Raw genomic sequence first — 23,552 nt, forward strand, 5'->3', positions numbered from 1 at the left:
GCACGTTGACTAAATTGGGCAGTCTTTGATTTAAATAATGATTGACATCAAGGGGAGGTTTCCAACTACACCATACGCCCTCTCCAGTACTTGTAGTAAACATCACTACTTTCCTGGAACTGGCGAAAATGTCACGTCAGCTGTATATTAAAGTGGAACAACGACAATTAATATACAGGGAATGGTTTAGTGCTTATGGCTTCTCTTTCTGTGCCGAATACGTAATACGTACGTTTTATATACGCGTGCGTGCTAGGAAAGGAAACATACGTGTTGCAATGTTGCACCCTATCTCCTAGTATATATATATATATATACATATTCGTAACTTAAAACATAAAACGAGGGGCGGTCAATAAGTTATGCCCCTGACCCATTTCTCATAGCAGGATATTAATGAAACTTGGCACAGTTATTAGTCTTTCTCTTCATAGGAACCACCCAGAGTTATGCATTTCTTCCATAGTTTGATGCAGCTCTGGAAACCGTTTTTGTAGGACCCAGGTTGGTCGTCCAACAGATGCCTCATTACTGGCAGAAGAGGGCCGACCAGCTCTGGGAGCTGTTTCCACGGACTTCCGGCCATGTTTGAATTTAGGATGCCAGCGTTTTACAAGGTCATATGATGGGGCATCATCACCATAAGTTTTTTTTTTTTTTTCATTTCATCAAAAGTCTCCTTTGGTGTGCGTCCTTTCAAATACAAAAACCGGATCACTGCGCGACACTCAACTGGCTCCATTTCACACCTGGTCCATCTCACACCTGACTCAGTTCAAACACCAGTAAATGAGAAACAGCAATTAGTTCAGAGCTATCTTTTTACAACATAACCCATAGAGATATGAACCATTACACATACAAAACTTCATCTAGATCAGACGACTGGAAGTGGGTCAGGGGCATTACTTATTGCACGCCCCTCGTACATATTGTGCTCTCTGTAACGGAAAGTATTACAAGTGTGCTTTTTTGTATCAAGGGCTACAATATGTTTTTACATTCATTAATAAAAATACATGTAGTTCATTGATTGGTTGACAACCTTTATAGATCTAAGCACATTTAGGCCGTTTACACATGCTGAAGTGCATATTTCCTGTTAAAAACTTTACCAATAATGAACGATTGAATAGAGAACAATTACATTACACGTTCTATAAATGAAGGAAACTAATTATAAATACATACAATGATACATTTAACATCAACCCTACCTACTTGAAAAGCATTTTGCTTCACCCTATCTTTAACGAGTTAATTTACATAAGTGTCACCTTTTAGACCTATTTCGGGCCGGTTTACATTGTCAACTCCGGCCCGAAATAGGTCTAAAAGGTGACACTTATGTACTCTTGTCAATCTTTTATTCATTAAATCAACATTACAAAGTTACCCCTTAGCAGTAGTACCTCTGAATACCGTTGATCTTACAGTGTGGGGTAAATTATGACAACTAGACACAGTATGCATGAAATAAACGGTACAAAGACAAAAAACTTAAGCATCAGTCAGTAATGTAGTTGCGGCATAAACCCATACTAGTTTCTGTATATTTTCTGTGTACCTTTGATCTAACATTGTTATTTCATGCTCGTGTGAAGCGGCCTATCCAACGTGAGTTGGTTTTCGAAATGCCGAACCTTATCAGCGCACGCAGGAAAACATGTTCCCCCTTTCCGTTTCTTCGCCTGCACGCGCCGTTTGACCGGAAAGTACAAATGTCATGCGCTCGGGGCAAGAAAGACCGGTGCAGATATAAGACCATGCCCCCTGCCATTAACCCCAATCTCGCCGTGTACCGTTTGGAATGACTTCCCCTCCCCCGATCGTGACTTATTCAGTAACGGCAGCTGGGCGCGCGCCGCCGGCCAGAAATCGGTAAATGCACGCTTATTCCCACTGATAAGGTCGTCGGCCTCTTAACTACCTCTGGGTGTCTTTTTACGGGGCCTTAAAAGTCTTGTCTTAAGGAAGTGAACGTGAATCTCACGACGTTAAAAAAGCCATGGGGTATATATCTATACAGATACACCAGCACTGTCAAATGTAAGCATTAAATGTTTACATTATACACAATATAAAAGCATTCATTGATCACAATCCAAAATATATATTAGATAAAATTGGCAAATTTTGTTTTGGTAGCATTCAATATCTTTTTTTTAATGACTGCTTTATTCAGTAGCTTCTTCATTGTGTTTTATCTTATACCTGTCTAATCTTTGTTTTACTTACAGTATATTATATGTACCTTGTTTATTGTTAAAATACATGTGTTATATATATGGTGTTGTAGTAATGATGGCTTCGTTAAAAGAAGATACAATCTTCGGTAATATCTATTTATCACCGTTATAGTTTGTTTGGGACAGCAGCAATCAATGGTTTTCTGGTTTAAATGATTTGTAAACTGAATCAGAGCTGAAATCTAAATTCCCACACAAACATGGATCAACCCAAATTTTCAACTGCCCAACTCACATCTTTGTCATGGAATCAGCAATCTATCAGTTCTGTAACGTTTCAGAGATAGATCACGTGACTCGGTGGTCAGAGGATTACCAGTTGAAAACAAAAACGATGGTATCCCCCTTCTTTGCATAAAGTGACTTCACCGAAGCGGTGGACTGCACATTTACTAAAAAGTCTGAAGCTAATCGGTAAAAAAATTGAATAAGTCCAATCTATTGTGTTAAAAGCTACAACTTAGCTCCTGATTAACATTTAAAAGTACTGTTTAACTTTCAGGTTATGATAATTTTTCTTAACTTTTTCCTACATTTTCCATCTTTTCTGGCAGGTATCTTTACTTGTATTGAAGCGCAGTTCAACCTAGTTCGTCAGATGGGTTACTACCTCATCCAGACGTACATCCCCAGCTTGCTGATTGTCATCTTGTCCTGGGTCTCCTTCTGGATCAATATGGACGCTGCCCCCGCTCGTGTGGCTCTAGGTATCACCACGGTGCTCACCATGACCACACAGAGCTCGGGCTCCCGTGCACAGTTACCCAAAGTCTCGTACGTCAAGGCCATCGACATCTGGATGGCCGTGTGCCTCCTCTTCGTGTTCGCCGCGCTGTTGGAGTTTGCGGCGGTTAACTTCGTCTCCAGGCAAGACAAAGAATTGCTGAGGATACGGAGACGGAAACAGAAGAACAAGAAGGTGGGATGTCTCCTAAGATTTCATTCAACTCCAAACTCCATTTCATTTCCTTTTCTTTTACATTTCAATTTCCCCGAACAGCCAGGTGGGCGTTCTTATTTCCCAATGAACCAAAGACTATAAAAAACAGTTCTTCACTTGCAATTGAAATGCAATAAGCAACATTCTTTAAAAAGTATATCGATATTTGCAAAGGCATCAGGTAGATGTGTAAATCTGGACGCATATGGTCTACATTATATTAGTTTCACATCGACAAATGTCACTTTAATACTACTTAATAATTTTTTATGTGTTTTGTTGCCTCCTACTGTCTTTAAAATGAAGTTTCACGTGATTTACATCGCTACTTAAAGAGTTGATAATAACAATCATCAACTGCAGAAACAGAACATTATTGCTTTAGTAGAAAAGCATAATCCTCTTAGCTTTACTAGCTGTTCTCAGAACGAAACAAGTTGCCATTTACCAAATACCACACTGTATAAAAAGTTGGATTTACAACTGAGTATATATACGGGTAAATCTGGTAATGATTGCTTGAGGCGATGTAAAGAGCCAGTAAAGATGCGCTGTATGTTTGTGTTGCTTTTGGTAGATCCCAGGTTTTGTGAACTAGGCCCTCCTTATCTAACTTCACGTGTTATTTGACCTTTTGTGAGATTACGTACCAGGTAAGCCAGACTGGTACGTCTCGAAATAGTTGCCCTAACAAAAGCGAAAAAAATCCTACATACGTTTAATAATCGTCGCCTCAAGCATCAAATATCAAAAGCAATAACTACCAGAATTACCGGGTATTCATTGCTTTTGATTAATTCCACTTTTCCTGCAGTAGCAGCTTTGTAAATCCTAGGCAAAGTAGCAAAAGCTTCTGTATGGACAGGCATTGGCAAACAAAGGCTTGGATATTCAGGAAAATGATCCAATTGCAAAGGTTACCAAATAGGTTGAAACAAAAGAGAAATCAAAAGCTCAATACTAAACTACATGATTTGATTCATAGTAATCGATAGCGTCTGCATCATAATGTCTGTAAAGTTTAAACTATCAAAAAAGAATATTTTAGTCACAATTGCTATTAATTCGTAAAACGATTGAAAGTTTAAACGAGTTTGAACTTGTTTTTAAATATGCTGAAAGAATTTTTAACGTCGAAAAATTGGGTGCACGTGAGTCCAATCTTTGTGTTAGATATTACAATTAAACAGGTTCAATACTGACTTCTAACGATACAGTTGAACTTTCAATTTAAGAATGAAGCTCATTTAGGGTAATAAAAAACTGAATGTAGAAACTTTTAAAAATCCCTGCAAACTGTTCGTAACGATTTTTCCAGATTTTTTCTTCTCTCTCTTCTACCATGCTCTGTTTTGGAGCAACTTTTCTATGCACGTTTTTCTATCATCATCTAAGATACGTTTACCTCTATTTCCGTACATCCAAACCACCTCATACTCATTCCAAAACCATCATTCATGGCCCTTCATTGTTTCCATCTTCATACTTCCGTCAGCTATATATTGGACCCGGTCTTCAGGTATACCCGTATGAGGTAGGTTATTTTGAAGAGTTTTGAATTCGAAGGTTTGAAATATTCTAGAATCTCCATCATCATTAATATAACTAATTTTCAACATATTACCGTCATTTTCTAACATTTCAAGATTGGAAAAGCCCCCTTCACACGGGAGCAAGAATGACCCTGAATGCGGTCAGAATGAAAATTATTTTCTATTGCTGGGAATTCCTATCAATTCGTAGTGTGTTCCAGACATTCTCACTGCATTCCAGCTATTTGTTTCCGTTCTTTTGGCTGGCCCGAAAGTTTCTGACATGTTAAAAACTGTCGAGATGCATTCGAAGTGGATAAATATCGAGTGGCATTCAAAGTGGATTCTATGTGTATTCTAATTGCAGTATGATCGCAGTCTACGACATTTTAACCTTATTCGAAACATTTTTATCCCATTCGATGTAGAACCAAAACGGCAAGCCACTTCGAATCCTGCCAGAATGTGGCCAAAAGAATATCTGGAATGCTGTGAGAATTTCTAGAATCCACTACGAATTCACAAGAATAAAAAAGAATTTTCATTCTTACGGCATTTTGGCTAATTCCTTCTCGTGTGAAGGGGATATAAGGTCCATTTGGAATTCCCACCCGAATGGCTCCGAATGTGGCACGAATTTTTCAATTACTTCATTCCGGCTGATTCTGCTTAATTCCTGCTAATTTTTTAGAGTAAAGGCCATATAAACAATGTAATACAAAAGCAAGCGGCGTCCAAAACCCTCATCTATTTACGTTTTGATCGCTCAGTTACTACAATACGTACCTTAAACACCATTCCCCTATCATCTCCTATCTATGACGTGCATATTGTTAACCTCTCTTGACTCAAAACAGCTATAATTGAATTTGCTGAAAAATTGTCCTCGTCCATGTACTAACCTTAATTTACTTCGATTGCTATCGACTTTTAGCAAACCCCTTTGTTTACCTTCGTGCCCTTTTCTTCCGCTTCTACACACATGGTTTTACCCTGAAATAAAAAGTGAATTGATAAAATCTGGTAGTAAATCATGCTCATTGTCTTTCTGCAACATACGGGCATGGTATGTATCATGTAATATTAATAATTTATGAGAGAAATGTTGGTGCAGTGTTCAGAGGACATGACAGTTGACAGATGGTGTGACCATAGACACGGAAGAAAGACATGATTGATCTAAACCCAATGGCTGCTCTAATGACAGCTCCCTACCTTAATCACACGTTAGATGCGCATAATTCAAAACGCCACCCTATAACATTAGGGACTTATATACCAGATTTGCATTTCATAGAAGCAACGCAAAACAGCGAAGGAAAAACAGGAAAATTTTGCTATCTAATATGCTATCTTTATCCCTACGTTAATCACACGTTAGATGCGCATAATTCAATACACCACCCCATAACATTCGGGACTTATATACCTGCCTTGCATTTCATAAAAGCAACGTAAACAGCGAAGTATAGAAAATCGGAAAATGTTGCTGTATATTTTACCTATAAAAGTTACAATGACAATGACAATGACAAGTCTACCTTTGTTAGGTGTGTATATTTCTCTTTTACACGTTTAACATTAACGAGGCTATTACGCATATCATTGTACAGAGAACACTCTAGCACAAAGTGCATTTCATTTTTCTATATATCTGACATTCTTATTACAAAACATGCATATTCAATTACAATAAGCAATAATATTTTGCTTATGCATCTGTAACTGTCTTTTTGTTTATTGATTGAATCTAACAAATGGTTTAATAGAATGTATTGTCATTCAGCGTCAGTATGTTGTTAAGCGCCACACAAATAGAACATCAGTCTCGTAGTAGCTAAAAGTGCCTGCGCAAAGTTTGGCGTTGTATTACTGCCGTACGACGTTTGCTAGGACTACGAAACTTGGTGACTTCTCCTAAAATAGTGTTGGCAACAGTTCTGTGAAAAACATTTGAGCTTGTGATTTTTCGTGTTGCCATGGTAACGGGTTCTGACAGGTATATTTACAAGATTAAGTAATCTCAGTTTAAATTATGGGATGACATGTAACTGGTAAATTGTTTTTAGTGTATTATAGTCACTAACTCGTAATCATAGTAAATTTCACTGATATGTAGATCATAGACATCACTCTAAAATATTGCTGTAGAAAGCATCATATAAGAAGTCAATGTCGGGGCAATGCCGCAGAACAACGTCAGGAAGTTAGAAAATCGATATTCATCAACTAGGGAAATTACCCGGACCGGCTCAGACCGGATCTTTCCCGTGTTCAGTAAAGTTGAACGCTAGTCCTCGAGAGAAATATGTAAGTAAACTAGAAAGGAAACATTTTCGTGGAAATGCAGAATGTTTTCCCTGTATAGCCTTTTGTCACCCTAAACGCATGTGATAATATATCATTAGTCTCGCCCTACATTGCTGTGTGCGAGTAAAGAAAGGGCGACCCTACATCTACTTAGATTTTGGACCAGGTAAGTAACATACTCAAACTATGCCATTGTGCTCGCCCTCTAGTATTGTGTGCAAGTTCAAAATTAAAAAAAAGGAAATAGCTAGCCTGTACCTAAATGTTTATTGCACAAGGTCGTCAACCTAAACATACTATATCATAAGGTTTGATCTATAGTATCGCGTGAAGATTAAAAAATACATAAAGGTTTGGATGTCGCAAACCCATAACGTTGATATTTTTTCATCATAATTGTTCATATTTATGCACGACTTAATTGTAATTCTAAGCTCTGTTTTGTTTATGGATACTCCTGGCAAAAAAAAAATTAAATAAAAAAGAACGCACCTGCGAACGTACCTGAAAACAATATGTTTTTCCCTATCGGGGAAAACATAAAAGCACTTTTGGAGGGCGTGCAAAACAAAAGGCAACGTCTAAACGACCTTTGCGTCCAGGGAAAACAGTGATCTCTTTGGTACTTTGCTCTGTGTGCTGCAACAGACCCTATCTAAATTGGATGACGTCAAGTTACCTTGAAGCCGATGACAATCTTGCACCAGCATGGTAACGCCCCTATTACAACAGGGAGGCGACCTCGCTGCGGCCGCGATGCAACCGAATAAGGCCACAGCAAGTAAATTTCATGGATGACATCTATGCAGAGTGCAAAAATAATGAAATAGCGCAAAAAAAACAAGATGGATAAAAAAAAAACAAGATGGTTAATGTTCAACATAGACACCATAAACGCCGTAGCCAGATTTGAAGTGGCAAAACTAACAAGTCATTCATTCCTGTATTAAAAAATAGTGTGGTACGCTGGTATCACTTGCCAAGCTGGCAACTACATTCATGGTTTCCATATTTGTGACACTTTTACAACTATCCAACAAGTTTCACTTCTACAGCTATAGTCATGGCTACCTCTCTAGTGTCACTTCTACAAGTATGATTATTAGGCTACAATGCAACATGTTTGCCTATTTTGGTCTATCTGACCATCCCCGATCCACCATTTTGTTCTGAAATCAGGCAAAAATTAATGCGCGCGCTGATGTCATCCATAAGATTTGTTTGCTGTGGCCTAATTTCAGTGCTCAGTGAATTTCATAGATATGTGTTTTGTCGTCTTTTCAGGCATACATTTTATGGATGACATCTAAGTAAATAGTTTCAAAAACACAACCTAGATCGCATCAAGTTTGCAGCGCAATTGCAACCTAGTGGTATAGGAGCCTTACAAAACATGTAGTGCAACATATAAGTCACTGTATATTACCTCAGTGACAAAACAAAATCTATTCACTATTGAAAACAGTTCTCTATTCACAACAAAATACTTACAGTAGCTGACGATTTGCTGAAGTGCAAGGTCTCTACTAAATCAGTACTGCCTTGAAGAAGGGGACGGACGGTAAAAGACTCGTGGACTGTATAATTCCTTGGACATGAAAAAAAAATTGCAATACATTCAACCTGAGGAAATTGTACACGGATAAGCATCTATTCACGTTTCAAAACTGCAGGTGGCCTCTGGACGCTTTTAAATTAACCGTTTGAAAACCAAAAAAAGTTTAGCTACTTTCCCAAAACCTCAGGCAATGCTGGCAGCAAGTAATAAGCTTATCACAATTTGATCCATGGACCAAAGTTTTATCTTAAATACATGCACTGTGGAAATATAATAACTTATTAACGAACTCCAAAAGTTCATTTTAGTTTTAAGTCTGTCTCTCAGCATGCAGATACCATTGCATAGTTAGGAGACATCTTTGAGAGCGTTAGATTCATTCATCAACTCAGACAACGGCTCAATGTTTAATAAGTTTCATGTCAGTCCAACCTAAAAGGAGATATTTGCGTATTAGAAAGCCATACATTTATCAAAGTGCAGCTTTTAGTATAGTAGTTATCAATGCTACGTATAAATCGTGCATGAACGGTAGAGGTGGTATCTCTGTTTGTGTGTTGGTAAACCGCTACATGGTCTTATGGTTAAAGATAGACACACCACGTCAACAATCTATCCTAGCAATGTGTATGGGTGCGCCCTTATAACAAAAATCTATCAATTACGACACATTTCATAATTTTTATATTTTGGTATTGTGGTGATTTAAACAGTAATTTTAAAGAAATCCCTATCCAGATATATGTGTTTCTATGCGAATGAGATTAAAAGAAATATGGAAAGACAAAGCATAACGATTCAACAGGCAACGTAACATTGCGTTTTCAATGTTTAAACTATCCTTGCTCAACTTGAACTTTGTCGAGTTGACCGTTCAAGACCGCAACTTGCCAGTTCACTCTAGGACAACCAACCATTGCAGTCAAGTCGTAAATAGTTAGCGCTTCCTTTTAGAGGCAAGTGAATTAGATATCGACCTTACAGCCGAAAGAAGTACTTCAAGTTGTAACCAGTTCCGGTTTTTATTATCTGGTTTGTGTCGAAATGGCAAGATTCTCGTCACCCAGCCGTAAAATTTAGACAGTAAAAGTTTGGAGTGACCTCTTGATGTCTTTTTTGATGGTGCGGTCAAGGGCTTCGGACACAAAAAAGAAATGGCGATGACTTACCAAGATCGTAAAGTTTAACTTTCCGACCATTACTTGAAACACGTGTATAAAGATCACCGGAAACCAAAACTTTACATCAGATCGTGAAAAATTTCTTAAAGCTTGCGTAAAGATGCTTTTTCAGAAAAGTTATGCTTTACATGTGGTCTAACGGATGATTTACGCAGCCCTTAAATATCACATTTCGTGTAGTGACAGATAAAAAGTGATGAATCTTTATTGACACGACAAAAGTATTCCTGGATATATTTTCCTACGTGTACACAGTAAGGGTTATCGCCTTCCAAACTGTAGTTGAATTTTTAAAAAAAGTTAACGGAAACCAATACTTACTACTGGTACCACTCAAGCAAAAACATTTTGGAACAACCAAACGAGTAATCAGCTGGTATCATCTCTGTGCATTTTTGATAAATCATCGGTGTCTCCTCTTTAAGTACCGGACCAGACAATATGGCGACTTTTAATCCAAACTGGGCCTTCAATGTCACCGTGGATACAAAGGTCACGGACTTGTGACAAGTGCACAATGCTCTGAGTAGCTTTTCATTGATAGCAATCTTACTAACGAGAATTGTGACGTATGATACAATGGCCAGGATTTATATGAGGATTTGCAGACCTGACATGAGGGACCTCTGGTCATTGCTAAGATCATATTTAACCTTCCAGCGCAGGTCACGCAATGGGAAATTGTGATGCCGTCACTAGTGGTACGTTAGCCAGACAGAGCGTGCGATGGGCAAGACTCAACATCCCGTCATAAATAATAATTAGTCTGTTTTAAATTCGTGTCAGCGAACTAATTGCAGGTAAAATGAAAGGAAATTAACGGACAAATAGTGTAACAGTAAATCATGTGTCTACTGTAGTCTAAAAGCTAATTCTAAATTCTAATGTATGGGTTCAACTTTTTTTTCTGATACAGTGGAAGACGAAGGATCTCACATTTTCTGACTTATGAGTGGGTTTGTACATGTGAGGCTAAGAGGAGAGTAGTTTTTCTTTTTTGCCGCTATTCATCGCCCCTCTTAGTTCCTGATTCCGGCAAACAACGTCACACACGCAGCAATCAGATTACATTATGGCTTAGATAAGTCTTTGGGTAACGTTTCTGTTTACCAGATGATGTGGCGCTAAAGATATATATTGTGGTCCGTCGCTGTCAAGAGCTGACATATTGTTAACAACCCAGGTTTCACAGAAGGCATGTACAAAATGTAGACACAAATTGGTAGGTAAAGTCCATTATAGTTATCCTACTGTGACTAGTCGTAAGCAACTGGCACGGAATACGATTTTAAGCATACGTTAATCATCCACAAGGCAATGCATAACTTTTATTAAAAGTAGTATCTTTACGCATGATTTTACCCTATTCAGATCGGGCGTTTTGGTCAATTCTGGGGCCCGCCCCTTTGAACCCTTGTCATTCTTACCCTATGTATCATATGACCACCAAGTTTTTTTAAAGTCAGCATAATTTCTGCATATATTATAATAAAAAAATGTTCTAGATTACATAAGATTTTATGTAAGAAAATTGCAACATGGCAACACAAAAAATTCATTTTTTTCAATCTTTGTGAATTATTTCCAACTAAAATTTAGGAAAAATCATCAAATTTTGTGGCTCTAGCGTAAGCCGTTCTGACGTTATGCTACATAAAAGTTGGCGCAGGCCTCAAAAGCTCCGACCCCCGGTCTGAATAGGGTTAAGATACTCTTAGATATCTGATTTTGTGTAGTGCTGGTCCGGTCCATTTCCAATACCCACCACACACACATATGCCTGGTTCGCACTGTTAATTGTAATCATTAAAGCAGTGCCTGTAATGGATGGAGCCAAGGCACGTGATAAGTAGGGCCCGTTATTACAGGCCTTGGGCAGGTCACACCAGGACACCCTCTGGGTAGAGGTCACCGAGTGAATGCATCATGTGCTGGGCAGGTTTACTGAAAGTGCGAAAGGAAACGAGATAGAACGAAATGTACAGAAAATGCAAAACAGAGCTTTAATACATAGCAAACTGATATGGGATCAATAGAAAAATAAGGGAATGGTACAGTGGTAAGTTAGATACAGGGATGGGTGATAAATAAATATTTTATATTTTTCTAGAATTTACCCCAGAATGGATTAAAAGTAATTTTTACAGCATGTTGTTCTTGCGTAGCTAAATTATTCTGTCAAGATTCGCGATTGTCACGGATGGTTTAAAAAAAATAAAAATGATAAGTAATAATATGCAAATGAATTGCTGCGAATAGGAAGAAATATATGTAACACTTCGTCCCATTTTGTACTTTCTGTGCACCCAATAGACCACCTCTAACCCATACTTAAACATTAAATGCCGTTGCCGTTTATTCTGCACAGCTGCGTTTTTACCCATATTCATTGCATTCTCATCGCCTTCCTCAAAAATACATTTTCTCTACCGGTCTTGAGTGTCGCTTCCAACCCCAACCCTTCATTTTTATACCGTAGGGTTATTCTTTTGTCTCCAGCTAACTTTTAAAACTGCACTTTGTCATTTCATTTAATGTAAAAAAAATGCAACCAAAACTGTTCTGTCACATGCACCCAATCTTCAAGGAAAGTTACGGATGGCGCACACTGTTTGTGTAATGTTGATTAATTTAATATATACCTTATTTGCTCCCCACGGACGTTCCTTATGATGTGAGTATACCAGCAAGGATAAATAACTTGACTCAGATAAATGTATAAGTCATTTATCATTTACTAAATCTATTCAAAAAGAAATTATATACATTCCTGAAGCAGAATGCTGTTACCAATATGCTGTTCTAGAGTATGAGCATGCATAGCTTGATAGTCTCTATTGTTAATCATGAATTAGACATATATAGGTTCTTCAAAATGGTTATATATTAGCAATAGTCAAACTGCCTTTTATGTACGGATTGCCATACAATGTGCCTGCTACAATTGTCGCACGATTCAGTTCTTCTGTATAGATATATGTACTGTTCTGCTAAAGATTATTTTCACCTTTTGAAAGTCATTACTTTACATTCACAAGGTTTCGGAATTCTCTTCATTTTAATGATTTGTAAGAATACTGCATTAACCATGATAACAATTTTACACCACAGCTATATCACGAGATTAGTATATCTTTGTCTTGGGATTTTGCTGTTGTATGTCGCAGAACTACTAACATCCTTAGAGGTTATGTGATATATCTGTTGTCATTATTAAATGTATGAACCCGAGCTTATGCTTCTAACATTCACATTCTACAGAGAAACTCTGGCTGTGACTTGTGTAGAATACATAAAACGTACGACTACAAGATAACAACACATGTACATGTATCTCTTTTCACCCATACAGTCACAGGACCACGACGAGAAAGATGGACGGACTTTTAACTTTGCTGCGTACGGCATGGGGCCCCAGCTCAACAAGGACGGGGTCAAGAAGCCAGGCGACGCACAAAATGCTGCCCAGGAGAAAATGAGAACCAAATACATAGACAGAGCTAAGAAGATTGACACCGTCTCCCGGGCAGCATTCCCGATGGCATTTCTGGCTTTCAACGTGCTCTACTGGACAACGTATCTCGTGCACTTATGATCAACGAAAACGGACTCTTGTTACGCCTCTGTACACCGAGATAGGATATATACAGCAAGGGGGGAAAATTAACGACTCTAGTTTAATGAAGCGGACTGGCTTGTGCCAGATGCTACCCAGGAGCTCGCCGATGCACCAACTCACCCGGCAACGTACTGTAACTATGTTCTGTACATAATTGACATGCGGACACACCATATACAAGAAGAAGAGATCAACACTGAACGAACTTTGAACGTTTGTCTTCTTACGTACTCTTCAGTTGTTACAGTTACAGGACAAGGTGCATCCATCGCATTGCCGACTCCATCATCCAACAGATACACACAAGCACACGCGCGGAGAGAATACTAAACGAGTATTGACTACGCCATTAATGATCTGAAGATGGCCTAGACGGGAAGAGACATAAATTCGTCCCCCAAAGCCTTCGGTGATGATAAAAGGTAGTCACGCGGAAAGAGTACCACCTCCGGTCTGGACAACAAGCCACCACACATATTGAATTCCAGCACTCTTTTAAAAGCTGCGACACGAGCTGTACCAAACTCTGTACAAGAAACCTTGAAGAAACAGAGATTTGAAGCAAAATTCTAGAGGAACCACTCCCCTTTGAGTCCCATCGCAGCTGCAAAACGTTCAAAAGCAAAGTGACTTCGATTTCCAAAGCCTGCAAACACAGCAAGACTTCATCTTTAAACTTCGTAAATATAAGAGTGCTGATGCCATCGGAAGAAGACCCTATGGCTATGCCACTGCAGAATTACTACAGAGAACTACAATCCTTTGGTTGAAAACAAGGTTGGCACTTTATAAAACAGAAAATACAGGACCTTATCTCCATTCCACAGGACCTCTCTATCATCAGGTATAAAGGGATCTCCTGGTAAGCTTCAACAAGCGGCAGTCGGGTTGCCTACCGGGCAGAGGTGACATTGAAATCCAACTCGCTCTCTTATCAAAGGACAACTTTGAAGACGTAACGGCTATTTTCAAATCTGCAACGTGTCTGTTTAAGCGAAGTATGGAAATCAGCAATTTGAATTTATTTTTTTGGAACGAACCACATCTACATCAGTCGTTTATTCTTTCTACGAACAAAGTCACAACTGTCTGCAGAACCTTGCTTTGAAAGGTATTCTGAGTTCATTGGAAGAACTTATTGGAAATGATACAGGATTCTATCTCACAGCTTCAGAGCATCAGGAGACTTGACACGTCAAAAACTAGGGGGCGTTACGTTACTTAAATAGGACCTCGACTGGACAAACTCAAAGTTGTCTACAAAGAGTAGATCTGCATGGGGACTCTGATCAATCGGTGGTAAGTAAAAAGTGTGGGTAAAAGAGAGCTACGAATGTAAATCGTTAAGCACTGTCGAGTCATAAGTACACGAGATTAAATACTTAAATTAAAAGTCTTTAATGTAGGATTGGATTCTACGGTACGTTGTACAGTGGACGGTATCTTTGTAAACGCATGGTGTGACAAAAAGAGAATCTACGGCACAACGTTCACAGTATATAGGTCTTAACTATACTTTCCACAATAACGTACTAAGCAAATGAGAATTTGCAATGAAGATAAAAATTTGTAAACTTTTAACTGAAGTAATGTAAGTGTCGATGTAAAGAATTAGCCATAAGCATAACTTCAGGAAAAAATAGTGAAAAAAGACACTTTATCCATGCATTCTATGACTATACTTTAAGCTGTGACAATTGTGATGTCAACTGTAAAGTCACAATAATGCGTTCAGGATTCTATATAGGATGCTTACAGTTGGTCATTAAATTGAGCAAGTAACAAGAGCATTTCTTGTGCATGGGACCCTTCTACAGCTAACAAATAGAACTTAAATCACTAAGCGGTGTGGGTGTAGTAAAAAAGTAATCACCAATACACCATAAACGGCTTTTACTAGCCTCTGTTATGTAGTATAAAATTGAAGCAATACACGCGGTGTTCGAACGGTAAATAAATGGTAAATTCGTATACATATTCTATTGAATTTCATAATTTCGTAGATTTTTACAAACATAATTTTCGTCGGTGATACCCTGATGGAATTGCTACATAGTAGCCTATTACTAAGATACAACGTACTTTGCCTTTTGATGGTCGACGTTGATGTTAGTCGTTCAACATTGTAATATAGTTTCTGTATACCTCTCTGCTAGACCACAAATATAGATCATATCTTTACCCCTCGTTTGCAAAACACATGTTATTGGAAATCTATTTTTTGGTGTGAATGTACATGTATTAATAACAATGAGTGACAATAAACTAGCTCGGTTACCATTACCAGCGGTTCTTGGATATTACCATATAAAAATCACATTGTTGGTCTGTCTGTCTGTGTGTTTGTCTATGCGTCTGTTCGTGTTAATGGATATTTGTGGTAAGTATAATTTAAAGGCATACTGTACTCTTTTCTAAGACCACGTCTTCATGAACACAAAATCAAGTTTGTAAAAAATAAGCACGGATGAACATATGAATGAACCAATCAAGTAGCTGGGTAGCTTGCCCCCTTGATGCAGACCCATGGATGGATTGTAATACATGATGGAAATAATGTCTTACGTATCGGCTCTTATGGGATAATAGTCAAATAAATAAATTTAAGTTGCCGAGGGTGGACAATAACATGATGAACAACGATTCACACACACGCTACAGACATTGTTTTTATGGTCGCGACCCATGTTTTCTAAGAGCGCCCCAATTTTATGAAAGCACCTTTTTTAAAGTCTTAAGTATAGATTTCAATGGGATGATTGACGAAGACTCTGACCAAACGCAAGTAGAAACAAAGTTACTACGGCTACAGCTTGTCAAACAAATATCCAGAAACAAATTGCAACTCTGGCTGTAATTCGTCTGGAGGGCAATATTGTACAATGTTGTAAAATGCAACTGCTACCTTGTACAATTTTAATATCATGTGGCCGATACACTTACGTTTTGGGATTCAGAAAAATATTTCTAGCAGAACTGGAACTCTCTCCTTTGGAGTAAAGTATGCCTTAAATTCTAAAAGCATTTCAATGACAAGGGATTGTAATGATATTTGGTATGTGGCTAGGTGTTTGAAGGATAAAGGTTATTGTCATGTTATTGCCCTCTTCTCTGTGACCTTGGTACTGCCACAAAACTTCAGGTTTTGTTATCTTTTGTCTTGGATATGATATTATCTTGTTTTAAAGGCATACCACACAGCTGCTACAATGTTGTTTACACAGTTCGAACAGATGCAACAGGCATACAACTTATGGGGGTTTCTGCTACTTATTTGTTGCTACAACTTCCTTAGATTAGTATGAAGTAAAGACTTAACGCTACGTTGCTATGTTATCTGCCTATACTACAGAGCAATGTTAAAGTTCACAAGTTGCATTTTTGACAGAAACAGAACCAGAAAGCAATTCATTAATTGGCCAGTGTAGTCTGCAGTACATAACTGCTCATAATGGCAGTAAAGCTGCAGTGTAACGATCAGATATATTTGATTCCAGTAGTATCACATTTGTAAAAAAAGGCCAATTCTTCACCATGTCGACATATCATAAGAACACGACACGGCAAAACAAGAATTAAGCTTAAGACGTCGATAGCTTTGCGCTAAATTTTAAAGATTCTTGGATTCATTTTTATAATCATGCAAAATTTCAGTTTGACTGCTTACAAGACACGAAGGAATGTGTAAAGACGTTTTCTTTTTATTTCGTTGACTGCTTTGTCAAATCGCTCGACAAAGTGAAAAAAATAATAGATTTGCACATTTTGTGTTTTTGTCAGTCTCAGTGCTATCTTAGTGAACTTTACGTCAAAGTGGAATTGGGATATAAGCTTAAGGTGGTATCTCAATGCACTTGGGGCACCGGTGCGGCACCGCGGGGTTTGAATATTACTCAACGAATTTCAGATATTAAAAAAAACTGATTTTCGTTTTGTGGCTTCTAAGTCAAACTTTTACTTACTACACAATACCTACATTATTTTTGAAAATTGGCGAAAATAACACAACAGGGCCGCAGTGAACAGATTCAGATTCAGATTCAGCTTTATTCCTGGATGACTTGGCATGTATATACACATGAAATACGTCATCAGTCACAGAATCAACTTTAAAACATTAATACATTTACAACATTTAAAATTAGACAGTAATCGGATTAAGAAAATAGACATGACAGAATCAACATTCTTTACCGATCAACTAGCACTTTCGTACAGCAATCTTACAGAGCGGGGTGCAAATGACATCTCATGTCGCTTCGTTTTACTTCTAGATGCCCTGTATCGGGCTTCCCGACGAAGACTGTACGAACTGGCCTGAGGTGGAGTAAAGAACTCCCTCAGCGGAGAGCTACTGTCCCGCAGTATGTCTTGTAGAGTCTTCGGCGTCGCTGCGTCCCGTCGAACGAACCTCGAAGTGCCGCACCGCTGCCCCAAGTGCAGCGAGATACCACGAAGATACAGCGTGCGAGTCGTCATGGTATGAACATATGCACGGTGACCTATAAAGTCCATGTTACGGCACAATTATCGTTCGTTCTAATTTCAACTTGTACATTACAGTCGCACTACTATGCTGTGTTATTCTGTATATTGCAGGCTTAATGGCGTAACGTTATTAGGTCATGATACTTGTGGCAGATTTCTCCGCAAAGGCTTAACGTCAATGTTTCTGATGATAGTACTGTCAGTATCCAGGTGTAAAGTTCAGTAGATGTCAGTTACATTGCCTAAAGCTACGGTAAAATTTGAAAAAAGGGCCCCTCCAGTTTGTCTACATACTAGCTGTTTTTCTGCACTTTCTGGCTTGACCCCTACGTGGCCAAGTGGGGCACCCTGTGGCCAGCGGGCTATTTTCTGACTCGGTCGGGGCCCTGAAGTTCTCACTCAGTTAAAATCAACCGGGGACCCAGCAGCAAATATGATCTATCGTAAACTTATCTTGAAAATACTGAGAGGTTACCCCGGCATCCGTTCGTCCACCGTGACAAATGTATGGCTTTAGCGTCCGGCCGGGGTTACATTTATATTGCCTACGGGCACTGGTGCAAATGTGACCGTAGTATAAATAGGTATCAGATAAGGATAAGAGCAACATACATCTGCAATGTATACAGCTGTAAATCATTGAAACAATGATATCTTTGGTTTGATGTGACGTTATGTCCAACTATATCGTCATTATTGGGAACTTATAACCCTATGCCGAATCATGATTCTAAATGTGGTATCTCACTGCGCCTGGGGCACCGGTGCGGCGCTGTGGGTTTAGAGAGATTATTTAACGAAGTTTAGAGATAAAGGACGAATTTTCTTATATGTTTTGCATATTTTGTTGTCTTCCAAGTCATACTTTTACGTATTACGCAATATCTGAATCATAAAAACAGCACCGCAGTGAGCGAACCTCGCAGTGCCGCAACGGTGCCAAAACTACAGCGAGACATTATCTCAAGTAGTTTAATTAACGCGCAATTTTTCTAGCTGATGATACCATATCAATATACAAAACTCAATTTTTCACAACTTATTAACCTATGTCATCATGCCAAATTGAATAGGTTTACTTAGGAGACTCTTTGACAGTCTTGTTACGGTAAGAAGCTTACAGTAATAGCACTATAGATATTGAATCGCGTTTTGCAACGGCCATTATTTACAATAGAGAATAGTGGTCGTCGGCCAAAGGGGACTGAGATTAATAGTGGGTATATTCCAACAAACCGGTATAAGAAACAGTTGTAGAGATTCACAAGATGATTGTTAATCAAACAACTGGAACGGAGTTCGGTAACGACCAGATGTTTCTGGTGGCATCAACACACTTCATTTCGAATTCGTAAAGAGCTCAACTTTTAGATAGATCTAAAAGTATCAATATCTTCAACCCTGGCGAGCTTTTCACACTCGTTTTCAGATTCAGATTCAGCTTTATTGGTTCTTGGCATGGCAAATGACATTATAAATGCCACATGAAATGTGCCAAAGAATTACATTTCATAGAATCTTAAAAGTTGTTACACTTCACAAACATACATAATCACATTTAGTTTAAAAACCTAGACACTGGATTAAATATAGCAGTGGCGGAGAGACAAAGTGAACATAACTATGTCAGCAACAATAACGTACGTAGAATTTACAAGAAGAAAGTAACTGCATGTATATTCTGTACAGACGCAGTACTAATGACCTATCGCCACAGAATCACCATCTTGATAGAGCAATTTTATTGCTCTAGGAACAAAGGAGAGTTCATGTCTCTTGGAGTTGACTCAGCCAGTAATACTATACTACAAGTAGTCTTCAAGTCTGTCCAAGTATTTCCAAGTCGACTCAAAGTCAACTCCGCTGGAGTCGAGTCAGAACTGTCTAGACAACAATTCCGGGTACTGAAGAAACATTTTCCTGGAATCGACTTTAGTAACTTGGAAAGCAGCCGATCGTGGAGTGTGCGTGTTGGGGGGGGGAGGGGGGTGGGCGGTGGATTCCCGATGTGTTATGCGATGCTCAGGGTAAGTGGTCACATGCAAATCAGTCAAGGAACGCTACTATATCTTTGACTTCGGCTGAAACAACTCGAAAACGTGAGTGTGAACCCAGCCGTTGGTATCGTGGACGTAGACTTAAGCGTTCCAAGTCACTTCGCGACCCTATGTTTACACAGACACTCCAGTTAGACTCCAGCGGATTCAAAAAACCGTGTGTAAACCCAGCCTATGGTATCCCAAGGTCAACGAACATAAGGAGTCGATACTTCCTACTTACTAATAGGCCCCCTTTCCACTAGACGGCGATCGCAATGCGCTCTCACTGCGACCTAAATAGAATATGTCTAACCTTCGCTTTAGCACTGTGTATATCATACAAAACGTAAAAGTGCGACTTAGAAGACAACAAAACACAGAAAGTGTAAAAAGATTCGTTTCTTTTCTATAGAATTCTTTGAGCGATATGCCAAATTTTGGGTCGCAGAGAGAGCGCGGCGAGAGCGCCGTCGTAGTGAAAACTGCGTATTACGTGACACTACTCCAACTACTACTCTTTTTGTCCAAATTAGACACCCATTTCTAAAGGACGACGTCCTTTTTTATTACCTACTCATCTACACATCAAGCATTGGTCGATGCACTTTTGAAGTGCCTCCGACTCAATAAACAACTGATATCCCCGCCACGATTCATCTGGTGAGAGAAAGCTCGAAGTTTTTGATGTTGCTAAATTACACGGCTGTAATTGAGGCACAGAGGTCGAACGTTTATTACTCGCGTGAAGGTTGAACTACTCGTAGAAAAAGGTTGTCCTGGCTACTAAAACCCGGAGTCTTAGCGCAAAGGGAAAGCCTGACAAACATACACTCACGGTCAGCGCCCTCGCCCTTAATCATACTTAAAAGTAGCTTAAACTTGAAGTTGATAGCGTATTTTACAACCGTGTGTCATTTTATACGAGCATATTTCAAGTAATAACGCCGTACGTTTAATAAAGTGTAAGTGGGCTATAATCAAGTGTAGGGCAGTCTATCATATACACTGCTCTTGTATTTCTCTCGCTTGGTCTTTGGCCATCGTTTGGCACGCTACCAAAGCTAAGTGCGAGTTACATGCAGAAGGTATCCAATAGAAGGGCAATGACCCTAATTGACGCAGCCGCAGAAGGTCCAATTTTAGCCTATTTTCGTAGCAGGAAAATGTAAGAAACATTTCTTATTGGTGAGATAGTCTAGGGTACATACGTTCAGAATAGGCAAAAAACAAAGTTTCGGTTCATTTTTTAGGCCTGTGCTGACCCCTAATATGAAGTGGTCAGTCCCTAAATTGAGGTCATTTGATGCCAATATGGCGGCATATTTGAGGGTTGCGGGACATTTCGCTGGATTGTTTTTTTTTAATCAGACTTTTGGACACTTGAGATAGCGGGCTGCTGTGTGGGGTGAGTTCTTATGACCTGGAATGTTCACGGATGAGATTATGACACCCGGAACTTGCCTATTTTACACTATCGCCAATACAGATTTCCGTTGGTGTTCACTGCTCAGAAGAGACTGTTTGTGATGGCTGTGAATAGTTCATAACATGTCAGACTGAAAAATCATTTGAAGTTGCTAGCAATAGACTTCTGACTGGGGTCTTTAGACCATTCCTTTGGACAAGCACAAAGTAGCTAAATGCCCGCTAATTTATCAACCGAAAGCTTAACTGGCATAAGCTATAAATGGAGCTGTAGTAAATGTGTAAAACAGACAAAAGCAAAACCCTCATTTTTTTTTCACATCTGCACCAAGCCACAACATAATTTCAGGATGACAAGATTTCGACCGTCTGTTGCGTTCCTAAGTAGCCTGGGTACTATCCAGAAAGTAGTTCGCTCTGGCGTTCATTACATACTACAGTCAAACCTGTCTATAGCGGTAACTCAAGGGACTGGAGAAATATGGCCACTATAGACAGGTGGCCACTATAGAGAAAATGTTGATCAATTGACCATGAGCTACATATGATTTCAGTTCCCACTAATCTTTCTCACCAAATAACATTGTCTCAATCGGTAGATTCACCGACAAAGACTTGCACTTTAATGCTCAAGGCATGCAGCATACCTTCTGCTACCGCCAAAATGACCCTGCCAGGAGCTTCAAATCCTCACAAACTACAATTTCAAACTCGGTGCAGGGTGACATAAGGCTGCAGGATGGTTGCCTAAGGCAGTGTTTCTGTATCAACGGGACCGGAAATCGTGTGGCCGTGGCCGCGTTGGACAGGTGGTCGCTAAGCCTATGTCTTAATCATTACGAATCCAAGGGTCCGACAAAAAGTGGCCACTATAGCCAGGTGGTTGCTATGCAAAGGTGGCCGCTAATACAGGTTTGACTGTATATACAGTCGCATCTAGGTCTGAAATTCATTATACACTATATACAGTCGCTTCTCTGTGTTTCCGATTGCAGAAGCGAACATAGGAGCGAACTACTATCCGGATGGCACCCAGGCTAGTTCCTCAGGGCAATGATTTGTTACTTGCAGTGCGACCATGTTTACTAGCTGAGATTACTCCAAACGTGACTGGGTGCTTATGATTTGGAACATGCCCACGGTAGTTTAACTCGTAGAATACAAATATAGTCGCATGCAAACATAACCTCACAACTATAGCGTGAAAGAGCCTCCTCCTGTGATAATACCCGCCATCAAGTGCTAGCCAAACGTGCCGAAAATCTATAACATTTGACTATCAGGAAAACAACTTTGCCTTGGAGCAAAAAAATCCTTTTGTCTGGTCAGCCGGATGCCAGACATGTTAGTCACTTTTATCTATCTGTCAATCTGTACCTTTTGGTAAGGAACTGGGACAGGATTTACACAATGGGGGGGGGGGGGGGGTATAGATCAGTGTCACCCCTGGGACACAAGAGCAGCACTTAAAGGATTTGAAACTAAGGCCACAGCAAGTAAATCTTATGGATGACATCCTCTGCAGACTGCAACAATAGTGCGATAGGGCGAAAAAAACCAAGATGGGTGAAAAAAACAAGATGGCTACCTTTTCAAAAATAGGCACCATGAAGTTGTGATGACTGCTGTAAATAGAATTAAAGGCATAAAACATGGTATCAGAGCCAACAATGCATTCATTCCTGTATTTAAGACATGTACTGGTGTGGTAAAAGTGACACAGGTGTGGTAGACTGGCATCACCAAGTTGGTAACCACACTCATAGCTTCCATATTGGTGTCATTTTTAGAACTATCCAATAAGTTTCATTTCTACAACTACAGTCCTAGGTACCTCACAAGTGTCACTTCTACAAGTACAATTATTAGACTACAACACAACATAGTTGCTCATTTTGGGACTTTATCGGCATGTTGTCCATCCATGTAGAAGAAAAAAAAATCTTGTTTTTTTTCTAAAATCAGGCAAAAATTAATGCGCGCGCTGATGTCATCCATAAAATGTACTTGCTGTGGCCTAACGGTTGTGAAAGATTGCCAGTGAGGGTGGTGTACCTCTAGATTCCACAAGGGGCATTCACCGTTTCACCCCACTTTATATAGTGCATGTTTCTATGTGATAAAAGTCACTGGCCCTATGCATTTTCCATTTGGGGTTTAAAAACCGTTTACCGGGCCCGCGAGCTATATTTTCACTGCGCTCTTGACAGC

General features: G+C 39.3%; 1 protein-coding gene across 4 annotated transcripts in view; it reads left to right on the forward strand.

The window, feature by feature from the left end:
* LOC118419765 (glycine receptor subunit alpha-2-like) overlaps nt 1-15,714 on the forward strand; it is a 78,875-nt gene extending 63,161 nt beyond the window's left edge. For 2 of the 4 annotated variants that reach the window (XM_035826348.1, XM_035826346.1), the window contains 3 exons: nt 2,804-3,168; nt 4,685-4,723; nt 13,129-15,714. In XM_035826348.1, coding sequence (XP_035682241.1) covers nt 2,804-3,168; nt 4,685-4,723; nt 13,129-13,365 — 641 coding nt within the window. In that variant the 3' untranslated portion in view covers nt 13,366-15,714. Of the gene's footprint in view, nt 1-2,803; nt 3,169-4,684; nt 4,724-13,122 lie in introns of all 4 variants that reach the window. The other 2 variants (XM_035826349.1, XM_035826350.1) reach the window with 2 other exon arrangements.
* Nucleotides 15,715-23,552: the final 7,838 nt, after the last annotated feature.

The sequence above is a fragment of the Branchiostoma floridae genome, chromosome 7 (assembly GCF_000003815.2).
Source record: "Branchiostoma floridae strain S238N-H82 chromosome 7, Bfl_VNyyK, whole genome shotgun sequence".
Lineage (NCBI taxonomy): Eukaryota > Metazoa > Chordata > Leptocardii > Amphioxiformes > Branchiostomatidae > Branchiostoma > Branchiostoma floridae.